General features: G+C 51.5%; 1 protein-coding gene across 1 annotated transcript in view; it reads right to left on the bottom strand.

Moving 5' to 3' along the window:
- Nucleotides 1-18,297, bottom strand: part of SORCS2 (sortilin related VPS10 domain containing receptor 2) — a 497,945-nt gene that overhangs the window by 57,454 nt on the left and 422,194 nt on the right. Inside the window, 3 exon segments of the mRNA XM_070791869.1 lie at nucleotides 9,495-9,584; nucleotides 11,964-12,082; nucleotides 15,127-15,191. Coding sequence (XP_070647970.1) covers nucleotides 9,495-9,584; nucleotides 11,964-12,082; nucleotides 15,127-15,191 — 274 coding nt within the window.

Raw genomic sequence — 18,297 nt, 5'->3', positions numbered from 1 at the left:
GAGTCACAAAGGACATGACTGAGAGACTGAGCGTGCACGCGTGCGCACGCGTGCGCACACACACACACACACACACACACATATCTATATGTCTGAGAAATATGTGGAAACATCAGAGTTGCCAATGTTTGTTATCAGGTAGAATTAGGTTTGATTATAAGTAATATAAACTGCAAAAAAAGTGACTCAAATGAGATAGAAACTCATTTTTCCCCAAATGTAAAAGGATTCCAGAGGTAGAGATCCCAGTGTAGAAGCTGGAATCACCAGGGACAGAGTCACCAGGAACAGAGGCTCCTTCAGAGTCACCATCCCACTGCCCAATTCTGCCCCATCTACTGATGGTCTGAGATGATTGCTAGAGCTCCAGCCAGCCATCTTGTCAATGTGCAAGGCAAAAGGAGGGAGAGGGGAAAGAGGAGGGAAAGGCTAGTCTTTAAAATAGGGGCCTGAGAAGTCTCCCAGACCTGATGATTCCACTTAATCTCATTGGCCAGATTTCAGAAATGACCACATGTAGCTGCAAGGGAAGCTGTAAAATTTAGTCCCAGCTGGGAAGCAAGGCACCAGCTAAGATTTAGGCTTTGTTAAACTAAGATGAAGAATAAATATACAATGAACAAAGTTAGTGGAGGTGATGGAGTTCCAGCTGAGCTATTTAAGATCCTAAAAGATGATGCTGTTAAAGTGCTGCACTCAACATGTCAGCAAATTTGGAAAACTCAGCAGTGGCTACAGGACTGCAAAAGGTCAGTCTTCATTCCAATCCCAAAGAAAGGCAATGCCAAAGAATGTTCAAATTACCATACAGTTGCGCTCATTTCACATACTAGTAAGGTAATGCTCAAAACCCTTCAAGCTAGGCTTCAGCAGTATGTGAACCGAGAACTTCCAGATGTACAAGCTGGATTTAGAAAAAGCAGAGGAACCAGAGATAAAATTGCCAACATCCATTGGATCAGAAAGAAAGCAAGGGAATTCCAGAAAAATATTTACTTCTGCTTCATTGACGACACTAAAGCCTTTGACTGTGTGGATCACAACAAACTGTGGAAAGTTCTTAAAGAGATGGGAATACCAGACCACCTTACCTGTCTCCTGAGAAACCTGTTTGTGGGTCAAGAAGCAATGTTAGAACCAGACACGGAACAACATACTGGTTAAAAATTGGGAAAGGAGTATATCAAAGCTGTATACTGTCACCTGTTTATTTAATTTCTATGCAGAGTACATCATGTGAAATGCCAGGCTGGATGAATCACAAGCTGGAATCAAGACTGCTGGGAGAAATATCAACAACCTTAAATATGGAGATGATACTGCTCTAATGGCAGAAAGTGAAGAGGAACTAAAGAGCCTCTTGATGAAGGTAAAAGAGGAGAGTGAAAAAGTTGACTTAAAACTCAACATTCAAAAAACTAATATCATGGCATCCGGTCTCATCACTTCCTGGCAAATAGATGGGGGGAAAAGTGGAAGCAGTGACAGATTTTATTTTCTTGGGCTCCAAAATCACTGTGGATGGTGACTTCAGCCATGAAATTAAAAGATGCTTGCTCCTTGGAAGGAAAGGTATGAAAAAACTAGACAACATCTTAAAAAGCAGAGACATCCCTTTGCCAACAAAGGTCTGTGTAGTCAAGGCTATGGTTTTCCCAGTAGTCATATACTGATGTGACAGCTGGACCCCAAAGGAGGCTGAGCATGAAAGAATTAATGCTTTCAAACTGTGGTGCTGGAGAAGACTCTTGAGAGTCCCTTGGACAGTAAGGAGATCCAACCAGTCAATTCTAAAGGAAATCAGTCCTGAATATTCACTGGAAGGACCGATGCTGAAGCTGAAGCTCCAATACTTTGGCCACCTGATGTGAAGAGCTGACATTTGAAAAGACCCTGATGCTGGGAAAGATTGAGTGCAGGAGGAGAAGGGGTGACAGAGGATAAGGCTGTTGGATAGCATCACTGACTCAGTGGACATGAGTGTGAGCAAATTCCAGGACAGGGAAGCCTGGTGGCTGCAGCCCATGGGGTTGCAAGGAGTTGGACACAAATGAGCGAGTGAACAACAAGAGTCCCTACAACAGTTGCCTTGAGGAATGAAGTGAGGTGGTCATGGAAAGGAGGGATGGAGTGGTAAACAGGTGGAGACGGTGTATATATTTGCATTATTCCATTAGTTGTAGTGAAACCATTTTAAAGAAGTACTTTTGGAAAGCTTAAAAACATTTTAGTAAGAATGATAGGGGAAATTTCCTCATAGATTTTTAGGTAAAATTTAAGGAACAGCTGAATGAACCAACATCTTCACCAAATTCTTTCAGCACTTTGAATATTGCAACTCACTGCCTTCTGGCCTCCAAGGTTTCTGGTAACAAATCTGCCTATAATCTTATTGATGACCCCTGTATGTGATGAGTGACTTGTCTCTTGCTGCTTTCAGGATTCTTTCTTTGTGTTTCCACAGCTTGAGTATAATGTCTTGGTGTGGAACTCTTCGTGTTTATGCTACTTGGAGCTCACCAAGCTTTTAAAGGTCTGATATTATGTTTTTCATCAGTTTTAAGGAAGTTTCGGGCTTTCGAATAATTCCTCTGCCCCTTTCTCTCTTTCTTCTTCCTCTGGGACTTTCATAGTTCGTACATTGGCTCACTTGATGATGGCCCACAGGTCTCTTGGATGGTCTTCACTTTTCTTCAATTTTTTTTCTTTCTGTCCCTCAGGTTTTATTATTTCAATTGTCCCATCTTCAAAGTTCTCTGGTTCTTTCTATTTGCTCAAATCTGTTTTTGAATGTCTCTAGTGGATTTTCCATTTCAATTATTGTTCCTTTCAGCTTCAGGATTTATTTTTGGTTCCACGTGTTCTGTCTTTTTTTTGGTACAGGAACACTTTAGAGATACTGTGGGTTCAGTTCCAGACCACCCCATAAATCAAACATCACGATAAAGTGAGTCACACAGATTTCTCTGGTTTCTCAGTGTATATAAAAGTTACAGTCACACTATTCTGTAATCTCTAAGTGCACAATAGCATTACGTCTTACAAAATGTATAACCTTAACTAAAAAGTAGTTTATTGTTAAAAAATGGGTAACCACCATCTTAGATTTCAGTGAGTCCTAATCTTTTTGCTGGTGGAGGGTCTGAACTAGATGTTGACAGCTGCTGTGTGACCAGTGTGGTGGTTGTGGCAACTTCTTAGAATAAGACAACAATGAGCAATGCCGCATCTATCCACTCTTCCCTTTTTGAATAATTTCTGTATAGAATGCAATGCTGTTTGATAGCGTTTACCCACAGTAGACTTCTTTCAAAATTGGTATCAATCCCCTCAAACTCTGCCATTGCCCCATCAACTAAGCTAGTGTAACATCTAAATCCTTTGCTGTAATTTCAGCAATCTTCACAGCATCTTCACCAGGAGTAAATTCCATCCAAGAAATCCCTTTCTTTGCTCGTCCATAAGGAGCACCTCCTCATCCCTTGAAGTTTTATCATGAGCTTGCAGAAAGTCAGTCACATCTTCCGGCTCCACTTCTAATTCTGGTTCTCTTGCTGGTTCTACCACATCTGTAGTTACTTCCTCCTTTGAAGTCTTAACCCTTTCAAAGTCATCCATGAGGGTTGGACTCCACTTCTTCCAAACTCCTGTTGATGTTGACACTTTGACCTCTTCTAATGAATCACAAATGTTCTTAATGGCATCTAGAATGGCAGATCCTTCCTAGAAGGTCTTCGATGGACTTTGCCCAGATCCATCAGAGGAATCGCTGTCTTTAGCAGTTGCAGCCTTGTGAGCTGTATTTATTAGATATTCAGACTTGAAAGTTGAAATCCCTCCTGGATGCACGAGTTGCAGAATGCGCACACTTGTCAGAAGGTGTGAAACCAGCATGCTGACATTAATCGCACTGTATTCCCCATCAGAGCTCGTGGGGGCCAGGTGCACTGTCAAATGAGCAGTGATATTTTGAAAGGAATCTTGCTCTGAGCACTAGGTCTCAAGAGTGGGGCTAAAATAGGCAGTGAACCATATTGTAAGTAGATACACTGTCATTCAGGCTTTGTTTCACTTACAGAACACAGGCAGAGTAGATTGATCATGATTCCTAAGGGCCCTAACATTTTCAGAATGGTAAATGAGCCCTGGCTTCAACTTCAAGTCCTCAGCTGCATTAGCCCCTCCTAACAAGAGAGTCAGTCAGTCCTTGGAAGCTTTGCTGCCAGGCCTTGACTTCTCCTCTCTACCTATGAAAGTCCTAGTGGCATCTTCTTCCAACAGAGGCTGCATGTCTACAATGAAAATCCGTTGTTCAGTGTAGCCACCTTCATTAATAACCTTAGTTGTATCTGGATAACTTGTGGCAGCTTCTATTAGCACATCGGCACTTGCTTTGTCACTTTGCACTATGATGTTATGGAGACGGCTTCTTTCCTTGAACCTCATGAACCAATCTCTGCCAGCTTCAGACTTTTCTTCCGCAGCTTCCTCACCTCTCAGCCTTCATAGAATTGAGGAGAGTTAGCGCTTTCCTTGGGCTCCCCTGCTGGCTCAGATGGTAAAATGATCCGCCTACAATGTGGGAGGCCTGGGTTCGACCCCTGGGTTGGGAAGATCCCCTGGAGGAGGGCCTAGCAATCCACCTTGGTATTCTTGCCTGGAGAATCCCCGTGGACAGAGGAACCTGGGGTTGCAAAGAGTCTGACATGACTGAGCTACTTAGCACAGCACAGCGCTTTGTTCTGGGTTTGAAAGTGAAAGTGAAATCGCTCAGTCATGTCCGACTCTTTGCGACCTCATGGGCAGTAGCCTGCACCAGGCTCCTCCGTCCATGGGATTTTTCTAGGCAAGAGTACTGGAGTGGGTTGCCATTTCCTTCTCCAGGGAATCTTCCCGACCCAGGGATCGAACCCAGGTCTCCTGCATTGTAGACAGACGCCTTACCATCTGAGCCACCAGGGAAGTGCTGGGTTTAGGCTTTGTTTAATGGAATGTTGTGGTTGGTGTGATCTTCTACCCAGATGATTCAGACTTTCTCCATATCAGTGATAAGGCTGTTTGGTTTTCTCCATATCAGTGATAAGGCTGTTTGTTCATGTGTTCATAGGAGTAGCACTTTTAATTTCCTTCAAGAACTTTTCCTTTCAATTCACAACCTGCTGTTTGCTGTAAAAGTCCTGACTTTCAGCCTGTCTTGGATTTCAACAAGTCTTCCTCACTAAGTGTAATCATTTCTAGGTTTTAATTTAAAGTGAAAGAAGTGTGACTCTTCCTTTCACTGGAACACTTAGAGGCCATTGTAATGTCAATTTTGTATGTCTGAGGGAACAGGGAGGTCAGAGGAGAAGGACAAAGATGGGGGAATGGCTGCTCAGTGGAGCAGTCAAAACACACATAATGTTTATCAATTAAGTTGGCTCCAAGCAATTATAGCAGTCACATCAAAAGTCACTGATCATAATGAATATGGTAAGAATGAAAAGGTTTGAAATATTGTGAGATTTATCAAAATATGATGCAAAGACAAAAAGCAAATGCTGTTGGAAAAATGGCCCAATAAACTGGCTCCACGCAGGGTTGCCACAAACTTATAACTTGTTAAAAAGAATGCAGTATCTGCTAGGTGCAATAAAACAAGGTATGCTTCTACTTCTAATTCATGAGCACACTGCTTTCCTGACTGTCTCCCCGTGTCTTTTACTTCTTTGAGCATCTTGAAGGCAGTTACATTAAAGTCTTTGTCTAGTAGGTCTGGCGTCTGGCCTTTCTCAGAGGCTGCTTCTGCTGGTGTTCTCCCCTTTGAATGGATGGCCCCTGCTTTGCTTGCCTTGTAGTCTCCTTGCTGTTGAAAACTGGATATTCCAATCTAATAATGCAGGAAATCAGATTCCCGCCCCCCCAGGGTTTGCTGGCTTTTTTGTTTGTTTTTTATTTTGATTTTATTGCTGCAGGCTGTGTGTGTCTTGGGAATCAGCCTGAGGTGTAAACTAAAGTTCTCCTCAAGTCTTGTCTGAGCGTGAGCTTTTTCCTGGGCATGCTTCATGACTTTCTACATCCCTCCATATGGCTGTTGCTTCTGAATGTCCTCATCCTTAAACGGTTGTTCAGTTGTTGAGTCATGTATGAATCTTTGTGACCCCATGGACTGCAGTATGCCAGCCTCCCCTGTCCTTCACTATCTCCTGGAGCTTGCTCAAATTCATGTCCACTGAGTTGGTGATGCCATCTGATCATCTCATCCTCTGTCCTTAAATGTTGTCTCCCAAAAGGGAAAAGAAGAAAAATAAATGTGGGGATGAAGGTCGAAACAGGCTCTGGCTGTAAGACCAGCAGGACCCTATGGGGCCTTCCCAGGACAGACCCTTCCCCCATATCCTCTGCTTTAGGTCCTCTCTGAAGGGCCTAGATAATAGTGTCTGATGTACAATTCCTGAGTTGTTTTATAGATGCTGAAACAACCACCAAGTGGAAGAAATTAAGTGCTTCATGATCAGGAGCATATAGTCCCAGACCTACTGGTGCCCAGGGATTAGCATCATGAATCCTGCAAGTGGTGTGTCCACGGCTCCAGGAACATGTGCACGGATGCTATCCTGTGGCTGAGGGGGAGGTCGGGAGAGACGTTTAGCCGCTACCTTGGGAAGAGCCAAAACTGTGGAAATTAATGACTTACCTTCCAAGCCTTCCCCTGGAAGCTGCAAGCCTTGGAACAGACCAGGAGTTCCAAAATCATTACATCAGGAGGGTTCTGCCAGTGTGGTTGTTGGCCTAAGTGAGAAGACGGACTCCGTGCTTCCACCCCACCCTCTTCCCTGACGTCACTTTCTCCTTTATTCCTACACTTTATGGATTTTATTTTATGTGAACATATTACAGATAAAAGACTATTTCACTTTAAAGTACATTTGCATTCACTTTATGCTTCTGAATGTTTTTATAGAATCAGTAGTTATTTGGATTTTTCCTCTCTTTTGTCTGTTTATAGCCTTTGCCTGCTTTTTTTTTCTTTCTCTTTTTTCTCTATTTTTTTCTCTTGAGTATTTTTTTAGAATCTCTACAAGTAAACAATTTAAGCAAATAATGCTGACAAATATAATAAAAACTGTTTACCCATTTTAGTTTTCAGAGATAGGTGAATTAAAACGACAGAATGAGGCCATTTATACCTTTTTAAGTAGAAGGAAGACAGAACTGATACAACACAAAATCTGGCAAAGCCATGTTAAAACAGGCCTATTCTAACTTTGCTGGTGGCAAGGTGGAACCCTTTTAGAAAGCAACTAAGCTCCACAAATATTTATATCCTTGGTCCAGAAATTCTTCTTAGACTAACTTGTGAAAATAAAAAAATAAATACCTGTGGGTGCAAATATATTCCTAGCAGCACAGTTTATAACTACGAAATATGGAAACAACCCAAATGCCTACACAACAGGAGTCTGGCTTAGCTGAACAAGGCACAGTCTCCTGAGTTGAAAGTTTTGCCGTTATTTAAAAGGGGCTATCATGTATCATTCGGGAAAAATTCTCCCAAGACGTTGTCATGTGAAAGCCAGGCTGCAGACAGAGTGACTGCGATGACGCAGCTGCAGAAAAGTCGCTTTGGCTTGGGGCCAGGGACCAGAGGCAGTCAAACAGGGCTGGGGGAGGGCAGGGAGGGAAGGAGGTGGGGAGGCCGTGGTGAGTTCCCCTCGGCTCTAATTTCTGTTGTTTTCATGGGCCATTGGGCCAACTTGGGCCATTAATGAAAGAAAAAAAAAAAAAGATGGGAATGGTTTGAGCGGAGGAAAGAGGCAAGAGTCACAAATTCACCGTATAACAGCAAAATCTGATTAGGAAATTCAGTTAGGTAGCTCTCCGCGTTGTTGGTGGGAACACGGGATCTGGCTGCTCTCCTGAATTTGGTGGAGAGGAAGCAGCCTGCTGCCTGGATGGGCAGTGTGCTCACAAGACCATATGTGGTCTTGGGACACCCCACCCTGGGCTCAGGGTTGGGGGATGATCCCTGAGAGCAGCCTGACTTGTGCATCACCCCCAACCCCCAGCCCATTACGGGTCCTGGACAGGACTCCTGAGTGAGCTTAGGGACACTTAGTGCCAATACGAATGCCACCCCTATGAGGAGGTCCTCAGTCATCCTTTGAAGCTGGGTCATAGGAAGGACTGCCTCCTCTCACCTGGCCCCCACCCTCTGCCCTCCAGCCAGGTCTCTCGGGCCCCAGGGCCTTTGCATCTGCACCATCCTACCCATGAACAGCTTTCCCCCAGCCTTCGGGCTTCAGAGCAAACACCCCACTCAGGGAAGCTTCCCCCGTCCTCTGTCATTCTCTGGCTTGGCCTCTTATCCCGTTTCAGCACACACCACAGCCGGCAATTATACCACACATTTGTCTGCCTGACTTTCTGCCTGTTTCCTCTGAAAACCCAGCCAGGGAAGGAATTTGAGGTGTCTGACTCACAGCTGTAGAGTTAGTTCCCAGCTTATATGCGATGCTCAGTAAGCGTGTGGGTGAGGAAAGGCTGCTTCTATCTGTGTTTCTGAATTATGTACAGGGAGTGAAAACATCCTCCGGAGGGGGATGTGGCCGGAGGCTGGTCTTCAGTGTGAAACGTGCTTCGGCTTCTTACCAGCTGTGTGACTTCAGACAGGATACTTAGCCTCTCTGATCTTCAGTCACTTCCTTTGTAAAACTGGAATGCCATACCAGCAGGGAGGGGACTGTGGAGTTCACTCTGAAACAGGGCGGGGGCAGTGTCTGGGCAGCCTCCACGTCCCCTCTTCTTTGCTTTGCCAGGACTTGCCTGGTGGCTCAGATGATAAAGAATCTGTCTGCAATGCAGGAGACCCAGGTTCGATCCCTGGGTCAGGGAGATCCCCTGGAGTAGGGAATGGCAACCCAGTCTAGTATTCTTATCTGGAGAATCCCATGGACAGAGGAGTATGGCGGGCTACAGTCCGTGGGGTCACAAAAAGTCAGACACGACTGACCAACTCATACACACATACACACAAGGGGAAGGAAGTAGCATTAATTGAGCACCTACTACATACTAGGCACCATAGTAGATAGCTGGAATGCAGTGGTGAATAAAACAGAAACTGCGCCCCAGCCCCAGAAACTCCAGATGAAAGCAGGAAATGGACACAGGGTCTTCCTCACACCCTGAGTGCCAGGAAAGAGAAGCATAAGGTGTGAGCAGGACCAGCCTGGAGGCTCAATAGGAGGAGATACTGCTCTGAAACATCACATGTGCGGGAGTCTGGGGAAAAGGAAGAACAGGCAGAGGAAGGAGCATGGTGGAGGCCCTAGGACAGGATGCAGCTGGGCACATGCAAGGGTGGAGTGGAGGCGGAGGGGAGTCATTGCAGGAAGCAAGGCCGCCTCGCTCTTGTCCATCCTGAGCTGGCCATCACCAGGCACCTGCAGGCCCCCAAGTCAGTGCAGGCTCAGGACACAGCTCAGGGCCAGGTGGAACAGGGAACCCACTCTTACCTTTGGCAATGCATACTTTGGCAGTTTCATCAGGACAAATTCATTGCGACGGTAAGAGATGTAGTATTTGGTCTGGTTTGCTGTGGTTGCCTAACAGGAGGGGAAAAAATACTTTTTTAAGGGGCTAGGTTTCCAGTTAAGCCAGATCTTCATGAATGAAAAACTACACATTGTATTTCAGCTGGTGAAAATGCCCTTTTATATTGTTTACATGTGCTTTGCCTGAACTAGACAGACTCCTATTCATCCTTCAGAGCCCCATACCAAATGCCCCACCTCTGGGAAGTCTTCCTCCACCTCCCTCGGTTAGAACTAATCTCCTTCCCTTGTGCTCTTTCAGCACTTTGCTTCCCTGTATCTGAGTTACAGAACAAGGGAAAGAAAATTCTGTTCCCCAGAACTTCTCTTAGTGAGAGTACTTGGTGAGCTGCTGAGTGGAGGAAGAGACAGGACAGAGGTAAGCTCAAGTCACACAAGATGCCACCAGAACACAAGGCAAGAGAGGCGACACGACAGGCAGGGCTCCTGGGACGCCGCGTGTGTGACACAAGGCAGGCCATCGGCATCAAGCCCAGCAGCTCCACGCGCTGTGGTGACCTCCACTGTACAGATGAGCAGAGTGAGGTCCAGAGCTGGAGTGACTTGTCTCCCATGGGAGAGAATGGAAGAGCCAGGAAAAGAGCGGCGTTTGCTTCTTTGGGGGAAGGCGTAAGTGGGGAGGAGGGAGAGGGGAAGAGGAGCAAGGGGGCAAACAGGCGATGGGAGACGGATTGGGCCAAGAGCTGGACAGAGCCCTGTGGCCCCTGACCTCAGCCTTTAGCCAGGCACGCACCTCTCCCGTCTGACGCAGACAGTGTCACCAGCGGCAGACCAGGCTGCTGTGACAGAGCTGAGAGTGGTCACGATCACGCCTGAGCACCGCCAAGGCTGAGCACAGGGGTGGCTCCTTCAACCACCTCAACTCAGCTTCTTGAGCCCCCACTTCTAGACCTGACCCCTGAGCTGTCCGATCACAGTGCCCCCTGCTTCCTTACAGCAACACAGTCCTCCCTGAGCCCCCTCCCATGGCCCACCCTCGGCCTGGCCAGGCTTCCCAGCACCTCTAACCAAGCCCCCCCCCCCCACCAACCCAGGGCCCCCTGCTGCACAAGGACCAGCCCAGCCCGTTCAGCCACAGCTGTGCCCCCAGGGGTCTCAGGCTGTGGTGCTGGCGGACCAAGCAAAGTGTTTCGAAAACACTCCGTGTTGGATTGATCGTCAAAGAAGCTGCAGCCACTGTTGCTCCAACACTCAGCAGATGTTTGAGAAACGCAGGGGGAGGTGCTGAGTACAGATCTGGAGCACACCTCCCCACAGACTGCAGGCTCTACGGTAAATAGTAAAGCATGCCAGTGTGGCCTGGGCTGCAGTGAAGGACGGGAGAGAGAGCTGGGGGCACTCCAAGGAGGCGACCAACGGGCCTGAAGTAGGCGGAAGCCAAGGAAGGCTTCCTGGAGGAGGGGGTACATGACACAGAATGGGAAGAGAAGGTGGAAGAGGGGCCATGAGCACTCCAAGCCCAGGGAAGAGCACGTGCAAACAGACAGAAGGTATGGGAGACCGAGGGGCTTCAGCAGCGGGTGAAGGAGAATGAGAGCAGGGCTGGTGGTGGCAGGAGCCTCTTACTGACTGCCCTAATGGGGGCCATGACCCACCCTGCCAGTTCCGGCCCCTGCTCCACAGGAGGTGTGGGTCCACTCTGTGGGGTGATGAAGTGTCTCCGAGATGGGGGAGCCTTCAGTGGAGAGAGCGCCCAGCCAGTGCCCTTAGGGACCATCTCCTTTAGAGCCTGTGGTATTATCCCCTGGGATCCGAGCGGGCAGAACAGGGGCCAGTGGACGAGAGTAGAGCAAACACTTTATCTCACTGCTGTAAGGACATTTCCAAAGATTTGGGTTGTCTCGGAGGGGATGGGCTGTTTTGAAAGGAGCGAGTTCCTCATCAGTGGAAGTAATCAAGAAGTGGTATGACCAGCTGCTCCCTGGAGTTTCTGAACAGTCAGATCACACGGTTTTGGAGGGTGGTCCCAACTGTGATCTGAGTACCAGGCAGCAGGGCTTGGTCCCTGGGCTGTGGACTGCTGATGAAGTAGCCAAGAACAATGACCAGAGACAACCCATATCAACTCAGAGCCACCAGAACCAGATGGAGCAGCCCGGGTTCAGGCTTGGGGGCCCTGAGCTGTGGGAGGGTCCTGGGGGGCAGAAGGGAGAAGGAGCGGATGGCAGCCCATTTCCAGTGCTCTGGGTCTGTGGGGTTCTGGGGGCGGGGGCGCCTCGCCACAGGGGCAGCAGGAACTGAAGCAAGTAGCACTTGAAGGTAAAGTAGCCGTTTTATGGCTTCCTGTTGGGGTGATTCCATCTCCCCCAGAGTGGCTTATATTCCACATCACCTCCTGCCCATTTCCAGGAGCCCCGGAAGCAAGCGCACCTTCACGAAGATGTAGTCGTCCTGCACAGTCAGAGAGCCGCGGTCGATGGGGCCCGTGAAGGGCGTCGTCCACGTGTTATCGGAGCAGTTGTGGATCTGGCAGGTGACGTAGCGAAAACCTGCAGGAGATAAGAGGCAGCCACGCGGGGCGTGAAATCTCAAAACACCCAGACGCCAGCGGACGGAGTCAGACGCAGCCCCAGACATGATGAAGTGCTGAGCCTTCTCGCTCCATCTGTGTTCCGATACCACCGCCGCGGATGTTGTTTGTGGGTCTGAATTTTAAAGGGTTGGCCCTGCGAGTACTACACCTGCCGCTGAGTGGGGGTGGGGGCGGCTCTGTGCCCGGCGCTCTCCTGGGAGGAGCTCTTTCGATCCTCAGGACCATACTGGGGGGCGGGGGAGGGTGGTCCAATCTTCCAGATGCAGAAACTGAGGCTGAGCGAGGTTAGAGACTTGTCTACTCAGGGCCACCCGGCCGGCCTCCAGGCTTTTCCCAAAGAAAGGCTCCATGGAACACAGCTATGTCTGCGTGTTTACGCGTCACACACAGCGCTTTCACACTACCATGGCGGTCACGGGCAGCATAGGCCACACGGCCGGCCAAGCTGAAACGTTTACCAGCTGGCCTTGATGGGAAGCGCTTGCTGACCCTGGGCTCAAGTCGTGCAGGAGAGCACAGCTGTATGAGTGCAGGACTAGGCCCATGTTCTGCCCCGTCCACCCTCTGCTCCTGGCTTAGGCTACCCGCAGACACAACACCTATACATCCCTGGACACCTGGATCCCCTCTCTGGGGGAGGGGCCGCAGAGCAACCCCCAGAGACGTGGGCAGGAGATCCCCACACAACCCCCAGCCACTGGCCTTCCCCGGGCCCAGTGGGTGTGTGGTCACCCAGGGAAGGGAGAGTCCAGGGCTACAGTGCCTGTCACGGCTAGGACCCCTCCTGCCCTCCAGACGTCTCTCCACTCACAACCAATCAACAGGTGGGTGTGAGCAAGGACTCAGGGGTTCTTTCCCCACTAGATTTAGGCAAACCCTTTCATCCTTTTTGAAATATCTATGGTTGAGCAAATTGAACACCAGCTTTGCCTGGAGATTCCCATTTCCATTAGGCCCTCTGTGTCTGGGATGGGGGATCCCCGGGGAGTTGCCTGGAGCCTCTGCCCTGGGGACTCATCTCTCCCACGTGTGGGCAGGAGCAGAATTAACCACAGGGGCCAAATGGAGCCCAGCCAGGCGCTCAGAGACATCAGCACCTTTGGGGGCATATCCTGCCCACGGCCTGGGGTAGCTGGGCAGCACAGAGAGTGCCAGGGGGCCGGGCTGGGGGCTGGAAGGCCTGCCCTAACTCACTGGCAGGGTCCCCTGAAACAGTGCGCACAGTAGGCTCACAATCAGCCATGGCTGTGCCACAGCCTGATTCCTCTAGAACCACATCCTTCTCCCCTCTAAATAGGCCAGTCACTCCCTGTGGTCAACACTGAATATCCTGTCGTGGGCTTGCCTGGCTGGGCACGCTGTGGAGTCGAACCCAGGCCAGACTCAGTGGACGGTCTGCTCACTCACCCACTCACTCATTCGTTCACTCACTCGCCCACTCATTCAGCCATGCATTCGTCCGCTCACTCGCTCACTCATGCCACGGTGGTCAGGTCCTCCCTGCTCTAGCTCTACTGACAGCAAGACAAAGACCACCTCTCACGGTGCTGACGGTCTGTGCAGCGGGAGAAGGGCTGATCCGTAGCCCTTGCTAATCTCTGTGGCGTAAACCACTCTCTGGAGCCACTCTGAGGCTGCCGAGGTGAAGTTTCTGACCACGGGGCTGAGAAGGGAGGTGGGCGCTTGGCTCTCGTGAACAAGCCCCAGTGTGACAGGAGTGACCGTCCTCCTGTCCACAGCCTGCACTGTCACCCCAGGGTCCTTCCGGGGACAGGGGCCCAGCCTTCCCGCAGGGGCAATGGCAGGGGACAGGGTGACCTTGGGGAATGGTCAGTAGCTCAGGCTGGCTGGAGGGTAGGTGGGGGTGGCCAGTGCAGTGGGTCCTAAAGGCCAGGATTCTGTGCCACCAAGCTTGGCTGGATGGGGTTCTGGTGGAACTCCCAGGCCGGGGTGGCTGGGAGCAGGGGGTGATTTGGGATTTTTGCATGGAGGGTGGCAGGGCTGGGGTCTGCACCGGCTCCAGACCCCATGACTGAGCTCAAGAAGTGAAGCAGAAACAACAGTAACACTGCCCTGCTCCCTGCAGGACAGGGGCTGGGGGCGTCCAGGGAAGAGCCGAGGGCTTGGACGTGGTCAGGGGACCCCCGTGCCACTTGATGACCCATGCCGCCCCAGGCTGAGCACTACGCGTGGGACCCATTCCACAGAGAAGGATGCTGAGGGCGGGGAGCTGAGGTCACTTCCAGGGTCACCTGGCTGCCACATAGAGGGCTGGGAGCTCCCTCCAGAGCTTCGGTCACCAGCCAGGACTCCGGTGCCTGGCACTGAACCCGCCCTCCATGTACTACGTCCCCCCCGGGACAGCAGCTTGCACTTGTCGGCACCCACTGTAGGTGAAGGGTGGCCCTGCCCAGGTCTGCATGCCAGTAGAAACCAAGGAGGTCCTGCCAGGCAAGGGGCAGGGCTGGGTCTTGTCCACCTGTGGGTCCTCAGCAGGGTCAGCCCTGGGCCTGGTCCACAGGGGGCTCAACCAGTGTTTGTTGAGTGAAAACACAACCTATAGGTCCTACTGGCTGTGATGTTCTAGAACCTTCCGTGGTTCTGTCGGCAGTGAGCACAGAGGACCTTCCTCATAACAGGCATGGCCTCTGGGCTCATCTGCCAGGAAGGCTCCTGCCCCCTGGAGGCGGGGGGAGCCATCAGAGTCCCTGCCTCACCTCGACACCCAGCAAGTGCAGGGCGGGGATCGGGGCTGAGAGATGGGGAAGCACTCAGTGCTCAGAGGCCAGAACAAATCGCCCTCTTAATAGACTTTTCCACTGGAGCGGAGCTCCTTGATTTCGATTTATCCCTGGCTGGAAAACAAGCACATTTAAAAATTATGCCACATCGTAACACAGCGAGGTCAGCTGTTCAGGGCCAGTCGCCAAGGACAGGGCGGCCGAGCCTGCCATGGGGTGAGCACTCGGGGTCCCCGGCTCCTACGTCCTCCCTGCTTACCTCCTCCGAGGTCCTGGGCCTCCAGGTGGACCAAGTCAGGGTCAGCGTCCACCCCAGACACAGCCCTGGAAAAGAACGGCAAAGGTTGGCTTTGGAAACGAAGCCCCCAAGCCCTTCCTCCCGGGCCTGTCTGCTGCCAGAACCCCTGGGAGCCTTGTGGCCTCCTGGGTCTGAGGCTCAGAGGGCACGGCCCTCCCCCAGAGCCCAGCTGCTCCTGGGACGCCGACGGAGCCCCCACCTCTGCCTTGCTGGGCATTCTTCCGTTTACAGTGGTTTAGAGAAGACTTGTGCATCCGTGTCTGTACATGTGTGTATGCATGTGCGTGTGCACACGTGTGTTAGTGATCGAAATGATCTTAGGAGGCAGGAGAGGCCTGGGAATATCACCCTAGTTTCGGGGCTTCCCTGATAGCTCAGTTGGTAAAGAATCCGCCTGCAATGCAGGAGACCCCGGTTTGATTCCTGGGTCGGGAAGATCCGCTGGAGAAGGGATAGGATACCCACTCCAGTATTCTTGGGCTTCCCTGGTGGTTCAGCTGGTAAAGAATCCGCCCGCAATGCGGGAGACCTGGGTTCAATCCCTGGGTTGGGAAGATGCCCTGGAGAAGGGAAAGGCGACCCACTCCAGCATTCTGGCCTGGAGAATTCCAAGGCCTATACAGTCCATGGGGTTGCAAAGAGTCAGACACAGCTGGACCGGGGATTCAGGCAGCACAGCGGGGACCGTGGCTGGTGACAACGAGGGCTCAACGAGAGTGCTCAACGAGGGCTGAGAACGGGAGGAAGACGCGTCACAGGGCCTGGGCTACGTCCTCCATGGTGGACAAGGCCAGTGCCGACCCCTGCTCGCCCCGCACGGGCACCCAGGAGGTGAGGTGCAGGTCTTCCACCTGAAAGGACACTTCGGGGTGACGTGCTGCGGTTCAGTGTTTCCCAGACTTTACTGGTTCCCCGTGTCAACCGGACGGTCACCTTCTGCCTGTCCACCCCCTTTAGAACCTTCTGTCTACTTCAGCCATCTCTTAGGCGAGAACACCCAGGAGGTCGTGGGTGTGATGAGCTGACTGCATCTGTTATAATGTGCATTCCAGATGATATGACCATTCCAAAGGCGTCCCCCGGCTGACCCTCTCACGGACACCGACCTGGTTGGTGCAGCACATTTACTTTGCCGAAGGGCAGGCTGAGAATCTGACGCAGAGTCTCACTGCATCAGAGTGTCATAGCGGTGCCACTCAGCGCTGTGGACAGGCACCCCCACGGCCCCTCCAGGCCAATGAGACGTCCCCGCAGAGCACTCAGCTCCCACTGCTGGCAGCCCCTGGCCTCAAGCTGGCCCCTCAGTTCTCAACCCAAGGCCCAGCAGGCTTGGCGCCGGGGTCCCTGTGCACTCCGTCTCCTCCGGGACCAGGTGGTCCCTGCTGGACATGCAAAATCCACAGATGCTCTGGGTGGTGGGAAGTGCAGTCAGAGTGTTTCAGTGTGGGAGCCAGCATCAATCACGCCGACCCTCCGGACAGTCTCGAGTGCAAGGCGAAGTGTTGATTTAGGCTTGCTGAACAGGCCATCTGTAAGCTCCTTGGAAGGAAGTCTCCTGCCTGACATTTTCCTCTCTTTTCTGAATAAAGTTAGACATTGTTCCCTACCAGGAGCGCTGACAGGTCCTCGGCTCAGCAGAGGAAGTTTAGTTTGACCATCCGTCATCTGTGAATGGGGTAATGACACCTGGCCTGTGGCTTGCTCACTCATTCACTCACTCATTCACTTTCTCATGCACTCATTCATTTATCTCACTTTTCATTCATCCATTCATTCCCTCTCTCATTCCCTCTCTCTCCCCACCGGAGTCTCTCCCCTGCCACTTCCCAGCGGGCCCACACACCAGGCCCAGCAACAGGCTGGGAGCACGATGAGCCTGAGGTCCCTGCCCCTAGAAACCCTCAACCGTGGGTCTTGAAAGACCACGTGAACCTCTGCACTTACACAGCTCAGATGGAGCCTGGCTCCCTGTGGGAAGGGACAAGCGTTGCCCCCTAGACCTTCTAGTTTGTCATGGTCCCCAAAGCTGGTGTCTGGGGAAGGCCCTCGGTCTGCTGTTTGGAAACAGCAGTTGCTTGAGAAGACCTGTGGCTGAGCAAGCTGTTGGAAAAGTCCATAGCTCTGGGAGCCTGGGGAGTTGACAGTTACTAAGGAAAGCTCTGATGCAAACAATTCCGCTGAACCCTCAAGATGCCCACCACCCGCCTCCAGGGCTGCAGTGGTCACCCCCTCACCTCCCCTCAGGATAGAGGCCCTGCCTCTTGCCGCCCACCTGGCAGGCACTGGAGCTCACGGAAGAGGAAGGCTGAGGCTTTATGGGTGGACCCAGGCTAGAGTGCCAAGGCCAACTTGGAAATGCCTGGGGAATGCAGGAGAGCAGACTGCTTGGCAGAGCGGCCAGTGGCATGGCCACCGGCCACAAGCAGAAGCAGCCATGGCCTGGGGCTGCTGCTTCCGGGCGGTGTGACTGAGGACACGTGCCCTGGCCTCTCTCCACTTTGCCCTCTGTAACATGAAGGGGAGACAGTCGGGGCTGTTGTGTGGATTTCATAAGATGATGTGCTTGGACCCATGGTCGGTGCCTGGTGGATGGTCAGTGTTCACAACGTGGCTGCTGCTGGGAGGCCCTCACGATTCTGTCCCAGTGCCATTTAGAGACTAGCAGGGAGGTGATGAGCCAGAGTCATCACAGTCCCAAAACACAGTAGGTCTCCCAGTCCCTGGCCATGGCCCCAGGAGGTCAGTCTAATGAGCTCACTTGCTTAAGAGTCTCAAAACATGAAGGTCTTAGAACATGGGGCTTTGGCAATTCCTGCTGTCAGGTCAAAGACAGAAACCTGGGGAAGAAATCATTTGATTTGCCAGAGATAACAACGTGTCCGAATGAGCACAAACTCTGCTTTCAGTGTCTGTGGGCCGCTTCTCTCGGTGATCCCAGAGGTCTCCCTGGGACTGGACGCATCAGGGGAGCTGCCAGCTCTGCTAATCTCCCAGGCCACCAGCTCAGGGACCGCCCCTCCCTGACTCCTCCCACCTCCTAGCCCCTCACCTCCTCCTGATCCCTCCCAGCTTCTGATCCCTCCCTCCTCCTGGCCTCTCCCCCTCCCCATGACCCCTCCCTCCTCCTGACCC

Source organism: Bos indicus, chromosome 6 (genome assembly GCF_029378745.1).
Source record: "Bos indicus isolate NIAB-ARS_2022 breed Sahiwal x Tharparkar chromosome 6, NIAB-ARS_B.indTharparkar_mat_pri_1.0, whole genome shotgun sequence".
NCBI lineage: Eukaryota > Metazoa > Chordata > Mammalia > Artiodactyla > Bovidae > Bos > Bos indicus.
The sequence above is the reverse complement of the archived record's forward strand: the minus strand, read 5'-3'. Positions and strand labels throughout refer to the sequence as shown.